Genomic DNA, 19,009 nt, shown 5'->3' with positions numbered 1-19,009 from the left:
CTCAATCCAGCAACGTTGTAGAGAAACAGAACAACAGACATAACAAATCACTTACTCCTAGTTTTATTCACATAAAACAGCACACAAAATGAAGTATAGGGCGTCTAACAAAACTTACTTGCAAAATCAAGTCCTTAGCAAGCAAGTAATCTGGTATTTCACCATCCATTACAAATCTCAGAGTTGGAGGTACCTGCATCACACAGATGTTAAATTTCATAGATGATGCACATTAGTGGAAAGAGAAGTTATTGAACTATGAAAAGTTGTAAATCTAGAAGAGACAAATGTGCCTGTCAGTCTTGGCCTGTCAGTCTTGTTCATCCTTCAAACTTCAAATAGAAAATGATAAAAGTGTACACCATGTTTCTTTAATACATTTTTGCTGCATATCATTTTTCCTTCTTTTACATGCATCGGACTGCGTTAGTTATTTCACATAGGCAATAAAATCAAACAACACAAATCTGAAGCCAGAACTGCATCCCGTAAAGGCAAGAATCACATACCTTGAGCAGAATCTTGCCAGTACCCAACACAAAACCTGCATCAGTATTTCCAATTCCAGTGGCGAATTGCCCGAAAGCTCCAGCAGTACATGTGTGGGAGTCTGTACCCAGCAAAACCTGGGAACAAACATAAGGATTTCATAAAGTTAAGCATATGACACAATACATATTAAAACACCTCGACAGAGTGGATATTGGCAAAAATTATTCACCTCTCCGGGTCTGCAGTGACCTTCTTGTGCAAGAGCAATGTGGCAAACACCCTTGTAATCAGGATTAGCCTGCATAGCTATCACACATTTAGTTTTTCATTTGTTAAGAGCAGACATACAAAGTAAAAGCTTCAGCGGAGCACATAATAAGTTATTCATATAGGAAATCATAATAAGTTATTCATATAGGAAATAGCCATACACGGAAGTTCCCCAGATCTTTAATGTCATAGAAGTACTTAATATTTTGTTCAGTGCAGAAATCCCTCAAGATATCCACGTTACGGTTTGCTCGTTCATCAGTTGTGAATATATAATGGTCAGGTATAATGACAAGCTTTTCACGATCCCAGACCTATGATATTGAAATAAGGAAACATCCATTAGATATATACTTCAAATAAATGTGTCTAATCAACAAAATAATCTCTAGCCTGAGAAACATAGTTTATAGTTCATAAAATTAGAAACATAGTTTTTACTTCATAAAGACTTCAAAAAGCCTCGCATTAAGTACATTTTTTACCAAATGACATCGAGTACCAATTACTACCCATGGCTTTAATTTTATCACACAGAAGACATTCATGAAGTCTATTCAGCATAATCAATGGACATATTGTACTCCCTTATCGAAGAGAAAAAGGGAGAAGAAGTTTTCTACTCCAACTGCCTAGATGGCTGAAAGCAATGACACAATGAAAGCAAATACAGGATTAATTACAATACATTTGCTAAAAGCAAGAAGGGATTAACCTGTTTAGTAATACTTAACTTTTTTGTAAGGACCTGCTTTGATAATAAGTAGTAATAAACATCAAGTAAGCTAATCAATGCCAATTCATAAAAGTGAGATGTTTACTCATAACAGGAAATTAGTATAGGTGCACAACATGAAAAGAAAGGAAATAAGCTATCACTAAAGCCATTTATACTAATTGACCATGACATGATTAGAGAGCGTGGCACTCTTAAAAAAGTAGTACATCTCCGGAATAGGTTAGACTTGAAACATCTTTTATTAGTAGATTAGACTTCAAACTCCTCAAGGTAAACAAAAGAGTAACTCGAATTCAAATAAATCCAAAGTTAGATGCAATGATTATAATACAGGAAATGCTACAAAGTGAATAATAACGTAGGGATTGTTGCAGTCGATAATAATACAGAGATAGTTACTCAGTGAATAATAATACAGAGAACTTTATCAAAAAGAATAATAATACAGATGTTATCATGTAGGTATTGCCTAGTTTAAGAACATCGTTGTTACTAGATACTCTAATCTCTAGGTATTGCTTACACATTTATTCTTATAAATACATGATTAGTTATGCCGCTACTAAAATATTTCTAATACAATTGTTTGAGAACCAAAAACCAAATTTGGCATTATTATGCAAGGTTTTACACATTGTATCAGTCACACGCAGAGATCAGAGTAGTAATGCAGATTTTATGCCCGCAAACAAAAAGCTATGCAGAATTTTATCCTTAGGATTATTTTCCCTTACACCGGAAACCAAATGAACCTAAATAAAACTAACTACAAAGATCACAATGACATGGTTTACATGATTGCACTTGCTGATTCACATATTTCCACTTTTCATAACACCATTACCGGACAACCAAATCAAAGAAAAAAAGGAATTTTAGTGTGTGCATAGAGCTACATAACTAGGTACCGAAGAAAAGTAGCAAATCAAGAATCAGTTTCCAAGTACTCGAACCAAAATCAAATTACTCTACCAAAATTGCAACACAGCCAATTTGCACGACTTGTTCGGTTGGTTGTTACAGCTTGTTTGGATGGTTGTTACCTATCGTATTGTATTGTGTTTTTAGTTTAAATACAATGTTTGTTTTGATTGTTACTTAACTTTTACTGCATAACGCCCAATTTGGTGTGATCGCGTCATTACCTTATTTTTTCTTCTCATTTTGTCTTTGCTTATGATCTAATAATCCTATTTTATCCTTTACTCTACCTTTTTATAATAGCGCTACCCTGTACCCTGCTTTTCTTGTAGGTTTGTCCATCAAATTGTTCATGTGTGTCATTATGTACAACAACAAACCCAGTTTAAACCCACAACGCGGGGTCGGGGTGGGTAGGATGTATGCAAACCTTACCCCTGCCTTTGTGGGGTAGAGAGGTTGTTTCCAATAGACCCTCGGCTCAAAAGAAGTGTAATCAAAGCAGGATGGACATGTGTGTCATTATGTAACGACGGGAAAAGATACAAACTATCCAAACATTGCATTCATCAAAACAATACAATACAATACAATATAATACTATACATTATGAAACGACACATAACAACCATCCAAACAAAGTGTTACTCTAAAAGTTACTCTATTGGCAGCAGCACATACCTTAGCATTCTGACCAAACTCTTTCTTAAAAATTCCAATAGAGCCAGGACCACAAACATCATGTGTCATCAAAACATCAACATTGACCCAAACATTGTCACCAGGGCTCACTTCAGGCTTATCAGAAGCCTTAGCTAATATCTTCTCAGTCATGGTCATCCCAGTCTTTACCTAAAAACACATACATATACAAACTCAACAACCCCAATACATAAAAACTTAAACTTTTTTAAAAATTAAAACAAAGAGAAATACAAACTAACTGATCCAGTGGTGGCAGGTTTTCTTTCAGTCTGTTGTGGTGTCATCACAGAAACTATTTTCTTGGAAACCCTTTTTCCACTTGTTTGAATGGAAAATGAAGGTTGTGAACAGAAAGCAGATAGACCAACATCTTTCTACAGCCAAATAAAACAAATATCAGCAAAAGGGTCAGTGTAAATTCACTCAAAAAGAAAAAAGAATGTTGATTTTGAAACAAACCTTATTGATGAAAGGTGTAGAAGTTGAAGCGATAGCTGAAGATGCCATTGCTGACACAAATTAGCGATATTGAGTTGTGCTCAACCTTAAAGCACAAATAAATGGCGGCTGAAGAAGTAAAAATTGTAACGAGCTCTGGGTGATGGTGTCCCACAAGATATTCTTTACAATGTTTAGTATGCTACATTCAGGAAAAAGTTTTACCATGGGTGAGGCACAACCAACAAAAGGTGTGTGAGGCTCACCCAATGTTAGACAAGTGGCATTGTGGGTCCCACTTTTACTTTTCACACTTCTTTTTCCTCTTTCATCATTTCTAACTGGCTTAATACATACGTAACGGCCTCTCCTAAATTTGTCTTTTTTTTTTTTTATACCTCAATTAAGTGTTGTTCCTGTTGAACCCCTGAACTCATTCTTAAGTGTATCTATCAAATACAATGCTACTTACATAGTATTCCATCTTCAATGTTGTAATATGCTAATATATATTCTAATTTAATTATATCATCTTTTAACTAAGATTAGCAAAGAATTGAGAGGGAGAAAAAAGGTAGCCTTTAATTAAGCTAACAAGGGAAGAGCGAATCCAGTTGTTAATGACCGACACATCTATGATCTAAACAATAGCACACCACATGTCTAAAATATTACTCCACCTTCATTCTCTCAATTTAATTTTCTAGCTTCTAATAAAAATTAGATTTATGGAGTTTGATAGACATACTTGAGGACGAGTTCAGGGATTCAATAGGAACAACAGACATACTTGAGGACTAGTTCAGGGATTCAATAGGAACAACACTTAGTTGAGGTACCAAAATGGAAAAAATGAGCAAATTTAAAGAGCCGCATATGCATTAAGCCTTTCTAATTTATTGTATATTCCTCTTCAACATCTCTCTCTTTCATAATTTCTTTTACACAAGTGCTAAGCTTCTCTCACTTGGAATCAACGTACTAGTTGAGATAATTAAACACCACAACAATAAAATTGACCATTATTTTTTGTGAAAATTTAAACATCACAAAACCTTTAATGTCAGAATAGACGATAAAGCAGAAATTGTGAAATCAGTAATCGATATAAATATTGTCTTAAAAATTTGTATAAGAAGGAAATATTAAAATAACAGAGTAATAAATTCTCTTTGAAATCGATTTTCTATATTATATTTTACTCTCTATAACATAGAAAATATAATAGAGAGCTGTTATTATATATATTATAATAATATTTGACGTCTGAATCTTAATTGACTGTTATAGACAGTAAAATACATGAGAGAAGGGTGTTTTTTTTTTCTATTAGTCATACAAGATAATAAAATTATTTAATTTTAAATCCCCAAATAATATTCATAGTTTATTAATTGAGAATTTTGAAAGGCTAAAACAATATTAATGAGGTTGAGTGTGTAAAAAGTCCTAGAAATACAGAACGTTTCCAACTTCTGTCTTTTAATTTCTCCTATTCTAAATTAACAAGAGTTTTTTATGTTCCAAATTCGTAGTTGAAACTCACAAATTTATTAAATTAAAGTCTCCAATAAAATATAATTAATATACTCCTATGTGATTATTAGAGAAAATAGTCAAATGCCCCCTCAACGTTTGCCCGATTTAATTATGACGCACCCAACCTTTGCGAGCATCCTATTACCCCTTAAGCATTTTAAAGTGGAATATTTACCTCCCTAAATGCTTACGTGGCAAAGTGAGCGTGTTTCACTCTCTTTGAGAGTGAGCACCAAAAACAAGTATAAATTTTTATTTTTAGTATATCTTTTCATAAATATATGTATTTTTAACTAATTTTTCCTTTTTCTTTTCTATCTCATTTTTTACTTTTACTCCCTCCCTCTCTTCTTTCATCAAGAGCCACCACCGCCGCCGGACTTCATCGCCGACGAGCTGCCACTGCCCCAACGACCCCCCTTCCTTCATCTCCTTCTCTCCAACGCTTGCACCATCGCGCCACGACCGACCCTCCCTCCCTTCCTTCGTCTCTCTCTCCCTCCCACGCCACCACCAACATGAAGAGCCGACACGCCCCCACCACCGCCGCCGAAAGTTGGTGTTTTTAGAAAAGAAGAAGCGACCCATGGAAGAGAAATTCTTGAACCCAAATAGGTTGATTTCTTGAAAAATATATATATGATCGATGATGAAATTGAATGTGTGTGTGTTAATGGAGAAAGAAAATGGGTTGAATGTGTGTGTGTTAATGGAGAAGAGAGGGTTGGTTGATTCGAAAATATATGTATGATTGATGAAATTGAATGTGTGTGTGTGTGTTAATGGAAGAAAAATAGGTTGAATGTATGTGTTAATGGAGGAAGAATATTAGTTGGTTGATTTCTTGAAAAAATATGTATGATTGATGATGAAATTGAATGTGTGTGTGTTAATGGAGGAAGAAAATGGGTTGATTGATTTCTTGAAAAGATATGTATGATTGATGATGAAATTGAATGTGTGTGTGTTAATGGAGGAAGAAAATGGGTTGATTGATTTCTTGAAAAGATATGTATGATTGATGATGAAATTGAATGTGTGTGTTAATGGAGGAAGAAAATGGGTTGATTGATTTCTTGAAAAGATATGTATGATTGATGATGAAATTGAATGTGTGTGTTAATGGAGGAAGAAAATGGATTTTAATTGAGGAAGATAAAGGAAAGAAAAAGAAAAAAAATTAAAAAATAGATAACAAATCATAGACAGAGGAAAGAGAAAAAGAAAAAGAGAAAAATAAAGAAAAGAATAAGAAAATAAATGATTTTTTTAAATGTACACGTGTCAGGCGCGTGCATTACACGACCCAACACATATCCGGGTTGACTTTTGATTATAAATTCCACTTTAAAATGCTCGGGGGTAATATGTCGCCGCAGGTTGGAAGCTAGCTACCATATAATTAAACCGGTCAAACGTTGAGAGGGCATTTGACTATTTTCTTGTGATTATTAAGAAATTAATAATAAACACTCCCTCTGTCCAAATTTATGTGATACAGTTTACTTTTTAGTCTGTCCCCAAGAGAATGATACGTTTTTATATTTAGAAATAATTAACGTAAAATTTCTCTTTTTACCCTTCATGAAATGATATACAGTCACACAAATATCTATGACTTTTTTTAAACCACAAGTTTCAAAAGACTTCATTTCTTTTTCAAACTACGTGCCTAATCAAATTATATCACATAAATTGGGACGGAGGGAGTATATAGATATTTGAATAATTAAGATTGTTATGGAGAAAGTAATTTAATGATTGTATTGTTATAATGATGAATATTATTATAGGTAAAAGACAATTTTAGAGAGGTAAAATGTAATATAGAAAATCTGTTTCAAAGAAAATTTATTGCTCCATTATATTGATATTTCCTTCTTATACAAACTATTAAGATAAAATATTTACATCGATTACTGATTTCACAAAAATTCTGCTCTATCATCTATTCTGACAATAAGGTTTTGTGATGTTTCAATTATCACAAAAAATAATGGTCAATTTTAACGTTTGTGATGTTTAATGATCTCAGTAGTACGTTTCCAAGGGAGAGAAGCTCAACACTTACATTAAAAAAAAAAAAAAAAAAAAAAAAATTATGAAAGAGAGAAATGTGGAATGGGAATGTAATAGTAATAAACTAGAAATGATGAAAGAGGAAAAAAGGAGGTGTGAAAAGTAAAGGGACCTACAATGCCACTTGTCTTGCATGGGTGAGCCTCACACACCTTTCGTTGGTTGTGCCTCACCCGTGGTAAAAGATTTGCTACATTCAGTTCCAATTTAGGGGTCGTTTGGCAGGAGGAATAAGCTCATCGGTATAGACTATAGATGGATTGGGTGGAATAGGATGAGACTTATCCCGTCTTTTATATGGGATAACTGATCTCACGTTTTGTTTGGATGAGATATCAAAGAAGTTATCACACGAACTAAATATGGCATAATTTCAATCTAATGGGACTAATAATCTCTTCTCATCACATCTCTCCAACCAAACGACTCCCAAGTGTGTTAGTTTATTGCACTGAATTTAAGCAACGATGAAGTTTTTGAATTTTATGGTTTTAAATTAATGAGGTGTATAGTCTTTTAAATTTTCTTAAATTTGCAATATAGAATGTTAGAATTGAAAAAATTATTAAATATAGAAATAGACACTTTTTTTAGACAGACAAAAAATTAAAACCACCTAAATTGAAACAGATGGAGTAATTTTTTGGGTAAATGGCTTTTCTTGTTTCTTTTCAGATAAATATAGAGGTTTCTTGATAAGAAAAAAAGGGCAATGAATAAAATATAACTATACTCTCGTCCACCCATCTTCAACGTGCGATTACTAACATTTAGCACGCCTAGGTCTGACAATTGAAGCATGAACACAATAATATGAGGACCCAATATTGCGTAAAATAAGGATTGGATGAATTAACTATGATATTATTAAAAAAATATGGATTTTGGGTCTAACTCAATCTTGCCAAAATAATAAAAGAAACAAATTATCATCTCACCATATACACTATTAACAATTCTCAATAGCCGCTATCATAAAAACTACTTCCTTAATTTGTTTGATACTTTAAATTTTTTTTTTTTAAGTAAATTTGATTAGTTCTTGAAGTTACATCAAATTATGATTATTAAATTAAAATTTTGAAAATTACAATAAAAAATGGAGTGGTACACATCAAAGTGTCCTTGCAATCAGGAAAATGAAAAAAATATTCTTAAAAGATAGCAAAATAATCATTTTATTTGAACTCGGAAAAGTGAGTATAATATTACCAACTGGTGTTCTATCTTTTATTTTTGCTGGTGTGGACTGATTTGTGATAAATGACCGATGAGGGAAGCGAGTAGGGTGAAAAATGGTTAAGAATTCAGAGGATAACAAGGAAAAAAAGTGAATTTGTGCGCTTGGCTATAATTTGTCAATATTTTTATTAAACTGGACGAATAAGAAAAAGTTGAGTTGCTTCTTACCTTTTAGTAGGTTGGCTGGTACTTATATATTAACTAGTATACTTGTCCGCACTTTGCGCGATCATAAAATAAATAGATTTTAGTGTTATAATTTTTACAAAAGAAATACTATTTATTAACAAACGTCTTTTCACAATTGTATTATTTTTTAGAGATATCAAGATTGAATATGAAACTACTCTAATATCTCTATATGTTAACTTGAATAGAAACAAAAATAAAGGTGGTGAAGAAGTGAGGAAAAAAAAAAAAACGATAACATAACAATTTGGTAATGCAGATCTAAATGGCAGTTTGATTTTGTTTAATCCTTTATGAGCCATCTAATATGAATTCAAGATATATACGTCATATGTTGATTAATACTAGAATAGAATATAATTTTAGTGACCATGATCTCTTAATACTAAAATCAAACCTTTTGGCATGTAAAACTAATGGCAAGAAATAATCGATAATTTTTTTAGATTTTTTTTTACGTTCTTATTCTTTAAGAGTATATGACATTTCCAATAACCACCTGCCAAAACAAAGAAAAACAATAGTTACCTAACTAAAATAATGAACAAAGAGAAGATCAAACTCAAAAAAAAAAAAAATAGCAAGTAAAAATATAAATAAAATTAAGTCATCTAAATATCTAGATAATAAGACAATTAGATACATGTGAGAAAAAGATATTGAATATGTTTGGCTCGCAATTGAAAAGGCACAAGAGAGAATAGCATACTAAAAAAAAAAAAAAAAAAAAAAAGAATAAGAATAAGAAGATATATATAGGCCAAAAAGTAGAATATCAAGAGCCAAAGGTATGAATTGTCACTATAATTATCCGTAATGAATTGGCACTCTAAACATTATACTACGTGGTCTGATTAGTGGGTTACTTGGATTTATTGCAAAGGGCATTTAATATATATATCGAATTTAAGAGAGTAGCTTTTTTGATTTATTTTGTTTAATATATAACACATTAAAAATGAGAGAAAAGTCCAAAAAAAAGAAAAAAAAAAGATAAATGTTATTCTAGGCCATAGAGAGGTGTCATGTCACCTTGTTTATGCCTAGCTTTATATTATATATAGATATAGATTTCTCTGTAAACCTACAAATATCACAACACATCAAAATGGTTAGGGTCCAACCCGGTGGCAACTTTGTATTGCCCAAATCCATAACAAAATGACTACCTTTTGGTAGTTTTCTATCATTTATAGCTACCTTTTAAAAATTACCATTTGTAGCTATGTTTTCCCAAATTAAGTTATTTTTTCGGATGTATTTGATGCTTATAAATACATAGTAACACAGTAAAAAATAAAACGTATCCCTTGATTTAAGGCCATAACGGTTGGATCAATTAATTAGCTATTAGTGGTATTTTTTATATACTTAAAAATCGGATTTTGAATTCATTTTAACCGAATTTTCTATTCCTAAATCCAGTCTTGACATTCGAACATAAAAAATAAAAAAATTCAAAATTTGAAAACATTCATTTGACCGATATATTTGAAGTTTTCAATATTGATTTCGTTCTTGATTTACCATGTATTTGATGGCATGTCGATGTATGTAAAGTTTAAATCAATACCTTATATTTATATTAAATCTCGTACTTATTTGTGTGAGTAACAATTTACTTACCATGTATTTTAGCGGTAATGTATTTGAAGTTTTCAATATTGATTTCGTTTTGATTTACACGTGTATTTGATAGCATAACCGAAGTGTATTTGAGATTCTGGAAATCAAACATGTATTTTTATATTAAATCTCATGTATTTGTGTGAGTAACAATTTGCATCACCATGTATTTGATGGATTAATTTGAGCAAGATACACAAATATATAAAAAACTTACAATGTATTTAAGTGGCTCATGTTGCTGTTATTTGGATGAGGCGATGGAATTAATTTGAACAAAATACCACAAAAATATAGAAAAACTTACATAAATACCCACGACCACAACAATTGGTAGGTATATCATAAACACGTACACAAATATATATATTTTTCATATTCTCAAGAAATCCTAAAAAACCACTGAACCACCAAAAACCCAAACATAGCCATAATTAAATACAACTCGGTCCAAATTTATGGCGTTAATGGTCCCATAGGACCAAAGTCTTAGCATTTGTTCTGACTTGCCCATGATAGGAGATAAGTACCAGCCTTAATGAATGATCATTCTGGTTGGAACATCATTAGGCATAAAAAAGAAAATGAAAAGGTTAATTGCATTCTTATGTTTAATTTGTCCATAAGCTTGAAATCATGGAAACCAATTTTTTTTTTTTTTTTTGAGAGAGGGGCGCGCCCACCGTGGTGGTTGATAGAAGGAGAGAGAATTTTTTAGGGGGGATTTGAGAAATGAAAAATGTTTGAAATAGGTAGTGAGTGAGAATAGAAAGTCAAAAATTGATGAAAAATGAGAGAGAATGGTAATGTATATTAGGTGATTAATATTGTTACCATTAAAAGGGGATATGGGATTGCGCGTGCTAAAATTTAGGTGTATTTGTGCACCAGTAACTGAAAGTTATTGTGTAACTATATTAGTTAAATTCAAAAAATATTTAGTTATTATTAGTAATTAAAACAAAAGGTAGTTAATATCACTATTTATGTACTAAAAGTAGCTATAACACGTAATTTTTCCTTCTTTATTTTGTGAGAGATTCGGATATGGAAAAGCAAACGATCCACAACTCAAACAAGAATAAAGACCCATTTAGTAGTCTGAATGGTAGGCCTGCTTCTAATGCCTAAGCCCATTCCAGTGTCTGCTCATAATGTGATCATTCTATTAGGTTATCACACTTGCAATTGCTAAAATAGGAAAATCAACAACAACAACGATAATAACATATCGGTATAGTTTACCAGGGTGAGAGTCTTTGAGAAGGGAAAGATATACACAGACCTTACCTCTACCTTGTAGGTAAAAAAGATATTTCTGATAGACCCTTGACTCAAGAAAAGATGAAAAGGCATCAGTAATAAAAGACAGTTAAAACAACAAGATAATAAGATAAACATAATGCAAATGAACAAGAAGGTAACCCTGGAAATCTACGGACAAGCAGACGTAAAAAGCTACTAGTACCCCTGGCAGGAAAAAAGATCCACACGGTAACATACTAACCCTCCACCTTGATGCTCGACCTCTATACTCGCCTATCAAGGGTCACGTCCTCGGTAAGCTGAAGTTGCGTCATATTCTGCCTAATCACCTCTCCCTAAGACTTCTTCAGCCTACCTCGCCCTCTCTTCAGGCTCCCTACGGCCAACCTCTCACACCTTCTTACTGGAGCCTTTGCGCATCTCCTTTGCACATATCCGAACCATCTCAATCTCCCTTCTCACAACTTAGCCACCACAGGGGCCACTTCCACCATATCCCGAACCACTTCATTCCTAATTCTATCTCTCCTGCTATGGCCACACATCTATCTCAGCATCCTCATTTGTTCAACCTTCATCTACCGTACGTGCTTTCTTAACAGACGATACTCTCGCCCTACACAACATAATTGGTCTCACCACCACTCTGTAGAACTTATTTAAGTTTTGAAGGCACATTCTTCACGCAAAACACGGGAAGGGAGGCTCCACTTGATCCATCCCGCTCCAATACGATGCGTGACATCCTCATCAATCTCCCCGTTGCCTTGAATAACTGACCCCAAGTAATTGAAACTTTCTCTCTTAGGGATGACTTTAGTATCAAGTCTCACAACTAAAATAGGAAAAATCAATTTTGTGAATTGTTCACCAATTAAAGAAGCTGAAAAAATGACGTTTAAAATAATTGCCACCACTTTTTTGAATTGAAATCAAATTGTATCAACAACAAACAGAATCTTTGAACGCTAATTATGTTGGCTAAAATGATTTAAAAGAAGTTTTAAAATAATGTGATATTGTTCACTTTGAACAAAACTCACATGATGTTTCTCAAAATGCCCTACACCATTAAGACTATTCAGTTAAGTAGCTTTTTTTTTTTCTTTCTATTTTTCATGTGGATGTTGTTCTTGCTCACGCCATATTTTCCCCTTTGACAAGTTAAGTTTTCACATGACCATTATCATTTGTGGACTAATTTGGAGATTAATTGTGTGCACCCACATCATCCAAGTATTTATGGCCCGCAAGCTCACATGCTTCTTGTGTGTGTGCGTGTCTCCAAGTTATGGGTCCCCAAGCCCACATTGACAGACAGACCAAAGCCAATAAGCGGGCCTTACCCCATCACTCAGCTATCTAAATATTCATCTAGGCAAATCATTGGCTGTGATACTAGTTATTGGGTTGAGTTATCTCAAAAATATTCTTAACATGATGTGATATTGTTCATTTTAGGTTTTTCCAAAAAAGCCTTACGCCTTTAAAAATATGTAACGAGCGCCTGGTGTTTACACCAAATTATGTAGATCTATTATAGTTAAGTGATTTAATAAGGTGAAAATGTATGTTAATTAACCTTATATGATTAAGTGTTAACAGTCTATTTGCAAACACACGTCATACACTTATTAGCTTCGTTTAAATGTTGGGTGCGAATAAATGCTTACCTCAAGAATATCCACTTCTAGTTACTTTTTTTTTCTTTTTCTTTTTTTAACTTTCCATTCGAAACTTTATTCATACACACCTTACAAATTAGACATTAGAGTAATCATAAACATTGTACATCTATGCATGGTGCATTTTCAACCTATTACAACTAAATTTGCGGGAAAAAAACAATAGTCTTTACTATCACATAACTGATTGATCATTTAAACTAAAGAGGATTTGCTGACAGTTTTGTTAGCATTGATGTTCTCTCTAGTTGTTTCTTCAAGTTTTTCTATCTAAGAACTTGGAACTTCCTTGATGGCTTTCAAATCCCAAATATCATCATCCCACAAAACATCATTGTACAAGTTCTTATAAGCTTCTCCCATAAACTCCATGTCCCAAACAGGTGACCAACATGTTCCCCATGACATTTGCTCATCCCCCATATTCCATGAACATAGCCATTCATTAATCCAATTATTATTATCACACTGATCAGCCATTAACTCCACTTCCTTCACAACATTTCCTCCACCATTATTTTCTCTTTGTTCTTCCTCTTTTTTCACCTCTTCACACTGTTTCTCAACAACCCGTTTGGCCTTTTTCTTCTCCTCATAATTATTACCGATCATCTTACTACCTCTTTGCCTCTTCATTTGATATCGGGACTTGTAGTCAAACTCCTTTCTGCCTTTGCAATAAAGGATCAATTCCGTCCAGCCGGAAAAAACCTTGAACAAGAATTAATGATCTTGCTTTTGATTTCCACTAAATTTTTGTTGCATTGTTATATATGGAAGGAAAATTTTGCTATTTATAGATGTTGAGTAAATTAGAGGTGATGCAAGTTGGTTAAAATTAAACAAATGACAAATTGAGGACATGGAGGAAAGTTGCTAGTTTCCTAGTATCACGTGCAAAAGTTGATAATTGACCTTTGGTGAGCCGTGAGAGTTCTATGTATTGGAAGTACGAGTAGTATTTGGACCATTAACAAGTAGATGGTTGTGTGGTAAATGTTCAATGAACAATCAGCAATCAAGTTGAATTGAATGTGACCCTTCCTATTATTTCAAGTGTCGACTGTCGGCACAAGAAAAATCTTCTTTTTTTTTTTTGTCCAACTTGATTATTTTACCGAATACATTTTTTTATTTTTTGCCTTATCTATCAAATAACTCTATCATCTAGATTTAAATAGATAAAAAGAAATTATATACTCCTAAGTTTTTATTTATGTAACATTGTTTGATTGAGTACGCATTTAAGAAATAAAGATTGCTAGAACTTATTATCTTAAACATATCATAAGGTTTTATGGCTATAAAAATCATGATAATAAAAATTAGAAATCAAAGTTAAATTATTTCAAAATATAGATACATCATTCCTTTTAAAACAGATTAATAAGAAGATATTGTCACATCACACTGAACAAAAAAATATTATGCTCCCTCTGTCCTACTTTATTTGTCAGTATTTTGCTGGACACAAAATTTAGAAAATATGAACACTTTTAAAACTTACATCTAAAATAAATCATAAATATTTGTCTTGTAAAATCAAATGTTAACGTCAAATTAATTCTAAAAATTATTTATTTAACTTTTTTTAGACGGACAAAAAAAAAAGACAGACCTTAATCTATTTTCTTGAGGGTTAGGTCGGAGCTTTATGTACTAAAAGTAAAGCATTTATTATTAGTTAGATTAGATTTGACGAATGGGTGGTATATGGTCACACAAAGTACCAAGTTGTGTCATTTGGGAGTCACAAGAAGGCAAATTGGGCTCCCATTTTGTTATCGTCAAAAGGGTGGCCGTTTTAATTTTGGTCACACCTATAGCTTCTTGGAATCAGTGTTCCCCACCTATGAAGTGACACAAACTTTGATTATTGTTGCGTGATACTATAAAATCGTACTAAATTCTACAATATCTGTGATAAAACATATTTTATACATCATCTATCTCAATTTATCTGTTTGATCGCGTATGCAAAAAATTCAAAATTTATGATGTAGAACAAGCTATAAACTTTTATAACCAACGAGGATATAGAGCATTTAATTCAGGTTAAAAAATAAAAAAGAACAATCCCGCACTAAGCTCTGGCTATGTAACACACAAAAAGAGATATATATGATATTTATTTAAAAGCAGGCTAAAAGGAAAGTTATAACTACTCGTAGAATATGCTTCATAATTTTTTTTTTGTTTGTAACGATAAGAACATATTTTAATGGTACGGGATTGGGAGGTATAACATCAAACAATTTCTAAATATAAATATATGGGTTTTTTTTTGGGAGATATAAAATCAACACCTCATGTTTCTAAATATCAACATGTGAAATTTATTTTAAGACATATAAATAAAAGAATAAATCACCTCCTAATGCAATAATTAGAAACGGATACAAACCGTTTGGTAGGAGGGATAGAGATTATATTTTAAGATAAATAATGTTTGAGATAAAAAATCCAAGACAAAATCACCTCCTAATGAAATAATTTGAGTCGGAAATTTAGATATATTTATATATTTAAATACTTACACTATCTATATTTACAAAAATCCTATCAAATATCATTACGTAGGAGCGGCGGATAAGCTCTACTAGGTGACAGTTGTGCGAAAAATGGGTGTTATTTTTTGGCTAGTCTGACAATTGACATCTTTTAAACCAAGTCGGCAACACACTGAAGCTTCTTCTTTTTTTCTCCTACGTACTTGGGACCACAAATATTGCACTAAAATATAGATCTCATATTTCCAATTCTTATCTCAAATTTCAAAGAATGCCGAATCTCGAACTTGAGCCTAAAAAATAGAAAAATCTCTCCCTAGAAGTAGGGCCAACTCATTATTTGAAATTTATAGATTTGGAATTCCAATCTTTTAAAGTTATTGAGTCTAAAATTAATAATTTATTATATGTTTAATATTTCTTTTATTTTAATTTATGTGAATCTATTTTTTTTTAATCCGAATCAAAATGAATGACTTTTTTTCAAATTTGGAAACAAATTCACTTTATGAAGTGATTTACAGTCACACAAATATTTAAGACTTATTTTGAACCACAAGTTTCAAAAGCCTTCACTTTTTCTTAAATGTCATGTCCAGTCAAATGAGTTCACATAAATTGAAACGGAGGAGCAGATTTTTTAAGATAAATATAGGATTTTAACTAAAGTTACTGAGTACATTTGGAAACGTAATCGAAGCACTAGCTCCGCCCCTCACTTAGAAGGAATTTTTTCTCCTTTAATGAGTTTTACACATCCAAATACGAATTATCCTGATTATTTTTATCATGAGATGTACAAAGATAGCCGTTTTTGTAAGTTCACACGCTTTAAAATTAATTTCATTTTATGAACTTTCAGATATACGAAGATGAAGTTGAGCTTGCTAACAGATTTAGTTATATGGATAAATAATTAGGCTTGAAGGTTCAACTTGGGACAAAAATAAGTTAACAACTTATTTTTTAAATAGTCAGCACCTCCATTATTTTTTTTACAATTTCGCTACCCAAACACTCAAAATAAAAATTTTACGAACATAACGGTCGTGGGTTCGAATCACCACAATTTCACGGTCGTGGGTTCGAATCACCAAAGAAGCATAGCTCCAACAAAAGGGGATCAAAGGGGAAGGGGGAAAAAGGGATTCTGAGAAATGCATGCCTGAAGTTGACATATTACTCAAACTTTGGAAGGGGGAAAAAGGGATTCTGAGAAATGTATGCCTGAAGTTGACATATTACTCCAAACTTGATAAAGCTTAACTTTAAAGATGTATATGTGAAGTTGAATCTTTCAAGCCTAACTTCATAGTTCATACCTAAATGATCAATTCTTTTTCCGTTCGTTGACACAACAATTAAAAATCTTTGCCGTTGGATTTGGACTTGAATTAGCTACATAAAGGTCTTTAGCTGTACAAAAATATGAACATAAATAACCATGCAGGAACTAAACAATTTTATGTCAATGCAAAATTCTTCGTAAAGAAATTAACTCATTGTGCATGAATGTTTTTGTCTGAAGTTTGTCAACACGTTACAAGTTAAATATTAAAAAAACTGAACATGATCTAAATAGCAAGATAGAAACTGACCATCCGATTAAAGTTTTATGCGTACCTAATATCAAATGATCATATAAAAAAAATCAATTAATTAACTTCAAGTCCATCTAGTTGGGCCGCCCTAGTCGTTTTCACAGCAAGTTGGGCTTATCAGATATAGTCGATCACCTATCAAAGATTTATAAGCTTATTGACCAAAAGTTTGATGTTATGTTACTATTAAAAAGTGGCTAAAGTATAATTAATTTTAAAATGTTGCCCAAAGCTTGGTTAGCAGTTTAAAATGTGTCTACTTCTCCATTTCTCCCCCATTTATCGGGGTCATTTGCACTTTTCCCCTATCTTGTGTTGGTCTTTAAATTTGACCTTTCAATGCATGCAAGACATAAGTTTATATTTTTGTATTCTAATATCTCACAAGTTATACTCGGGTCCGTAAAGAACTTATGCCCCCGTTAGGCCTAAGTTCGATTTTGAAGAGGAAAAAATTAAGGACCAACCCATTTTAAGGGAAAAAAGTGCAATTTCTTCTATTTATTGAGGTACGAGCCCTATTAGAGTTTAAACTTTTGCCTATTTGCTTCTAGGTGTTTAAGGGTCTTATTGGTCGATGTGATCAGTAGGCAATTTTCAGATTTGGGTTAAGTAAACCCTTCATTGAGTAAAACACTCCTTACCAAAAAGTTTTTCATTTTTAAGTCTCAAACTCGAAATCTTTAGTTAAAAGTGGAGTGATCCCCACTATTTCATCACTCGACTTGGTGGTAACTTTTTAAAATATTAATCCTAGTATAAACTGAAGATAGACCATTTAATATGAAAAGAAAATATGTCGTATGTTAGATTTTGATAACATTTGTCGATATGGGTCGTACTCATTTCAATTCTATTTCTCAAGAAATATTATAATAAAATAAAATATGGGGGTTCGGGGTGTTGCGTGGGGGGTGGGGGGGGGGGGGGGGGGCGGAGGGGAGAGGATAGAAAGAAGTTGACCACCTCGTCAGCCACCTTTTTTTATATTTTTGCTTTTGGCTTTTCGTTTATCTTTCTAAAATCATCTATTATTTGTTAAACATAATGTGTCCTAATTGGCTATAGCACTTGAAAATATGAAATTAAATAGTTTATAATTCATGATTTGACAAACTGACAAACCAGTTTTAGCTAATTTCTACCTCAAGCAACTATATTGACTATTTTAAATCATAAGTTGCTAAATAATTCTACTAGTATATACATCACATGAAATAATCCAAAAGCATCACTATCAACCCTACATGCTTAAAAAAAATCGAAGGATTTTGGCGGATAACTAATCATCAACTCGTGTCATGAAATGTTTGATCGAAGTAATTTCGATAATTTAATTTTAAGTTTTTTCAATCATTCATTTCTCAGACTCTACTTGTCCGATAAATTTGAATTCGTTTATGTTCTTTCCATTTTACGGTTGTATATCCATTAGTTTATTTTTAACCTATAAGGCCATTAAATGACATGAATGAGGTTACAACAACAATAACATACTCAGTGAAATCTCATAAAGTGGGTCTGGAAAGGGTAGAGTATACGCAGATCTTATCCCTATCTTGTGAGGTAGAGAGGTTATTTTCAATAGACCCTCGACATATAAAAATAATCATGGCAAAATATTATGGAAAGCATAACAATGTAAAAAATGAGGCATAACTACCACAAAATAATACAAGTACAAATACAACAGATAGTGCAACTAAC

At 32.5% G+C, this 19,009-nt stretch overlaps 2 protein-coding genes across 4 annotated transcripts in view; both read right to left on the bottom strand.

The window, feature by feature from the left end:
* The window catches only part of LOC132067679 (3-isopropylmalate dehydratase large subunit, chloroplastic-like), an 85,195-nt gene that overhangs the window by 6,624 nt on the left and 59,562 nt on the right, over positions 1 to 19,009 (bottom strand). For 2 of the 3 annotated variants that reach the window (XM_059460981.1, XM_059460979.1), the window contains exons 2-8: positions 3,587 to 3,650; positions 3,367 to 3,501; positions 3,104 to 3,274; positions 924 to 1,076; positions 722 to 790; positions 510 to 626; positions 119 to 193 (exon numbers count right to left, since the gene is read on the bottom strand). In XM_059460981.1, the coding sequence (XP_059316964.1) occupies positions 119 to 193; positions 510 to 626; positions 722 to 790; positions 924 to 1,076; positions 3,104 to 3,274; positions 3,367 to 3,501; positions 3,587 to 3,634 (768 nt within the window). In that variant the 5' untranslated portion in view covers positions 3,635 to 3,650. Of the gene's footprint in view, positions 1 to 118; positions 194 to 509; positions 627 to 721; positions 791 to 923; positions 1,077 to 3,103; positions 3,275 to 3,366; positions 3,502 to 3,586; positions 3,651 to 18,108; positions 18,122 to 19,009 lie in introns of those variants that run through there. The other variant, XM_059460978.1, reaches the window with a different exon arrangement.
* LOC132066749 (uncharacterized) lies at positions 13,419 to 13,911 on the bottom strand. The gene has a single exon (XM_059459967.1). The coding sequence runs from the start codon at positions 13,825 to 13,827 to the stop codon at positions 13,462 to 13,464; it is 366 nt and encodes a 121-aa protein (XP_059315950.1). The 5' UTR covers positions 13,828 to 13,911; the 3' UTR covers positions 13,419 to 13,461.

The sequence above is a fragment of the Lycium ferocissimum genome, chromosome 8 (genome assembly GCF_029784015.1).
Source record: "Lycium ferocissimum isolate CSIRO_LF1 chromosome 8, AGI_CSIRO_Lferr_CH_V1, whole genome shotgun sequence".
Classification (NCBI taxonomy): domain Eukaryota; kingdom Viridiplantae; phylum Streptophyta; class Magnoliopsida; order Solanales; family Solanaceae; genus Lycium; species Lycium ferocissimum.
The sequence above is the reverse complement of the archived record's forward strand: the minus strand, read 5'-3'. Positions and strand labels throughout refer to the sequence as shown.

Excerpts from the sequence above, each read along its gene's own strand:
- LOC132066749 (XM_059459967.1), bottom strand. The coding sequence starts at position 13,827 with ATGAAGAGGCAAAGAGGTAGTAAGATGATCGGTAATAATTATGAGGAG.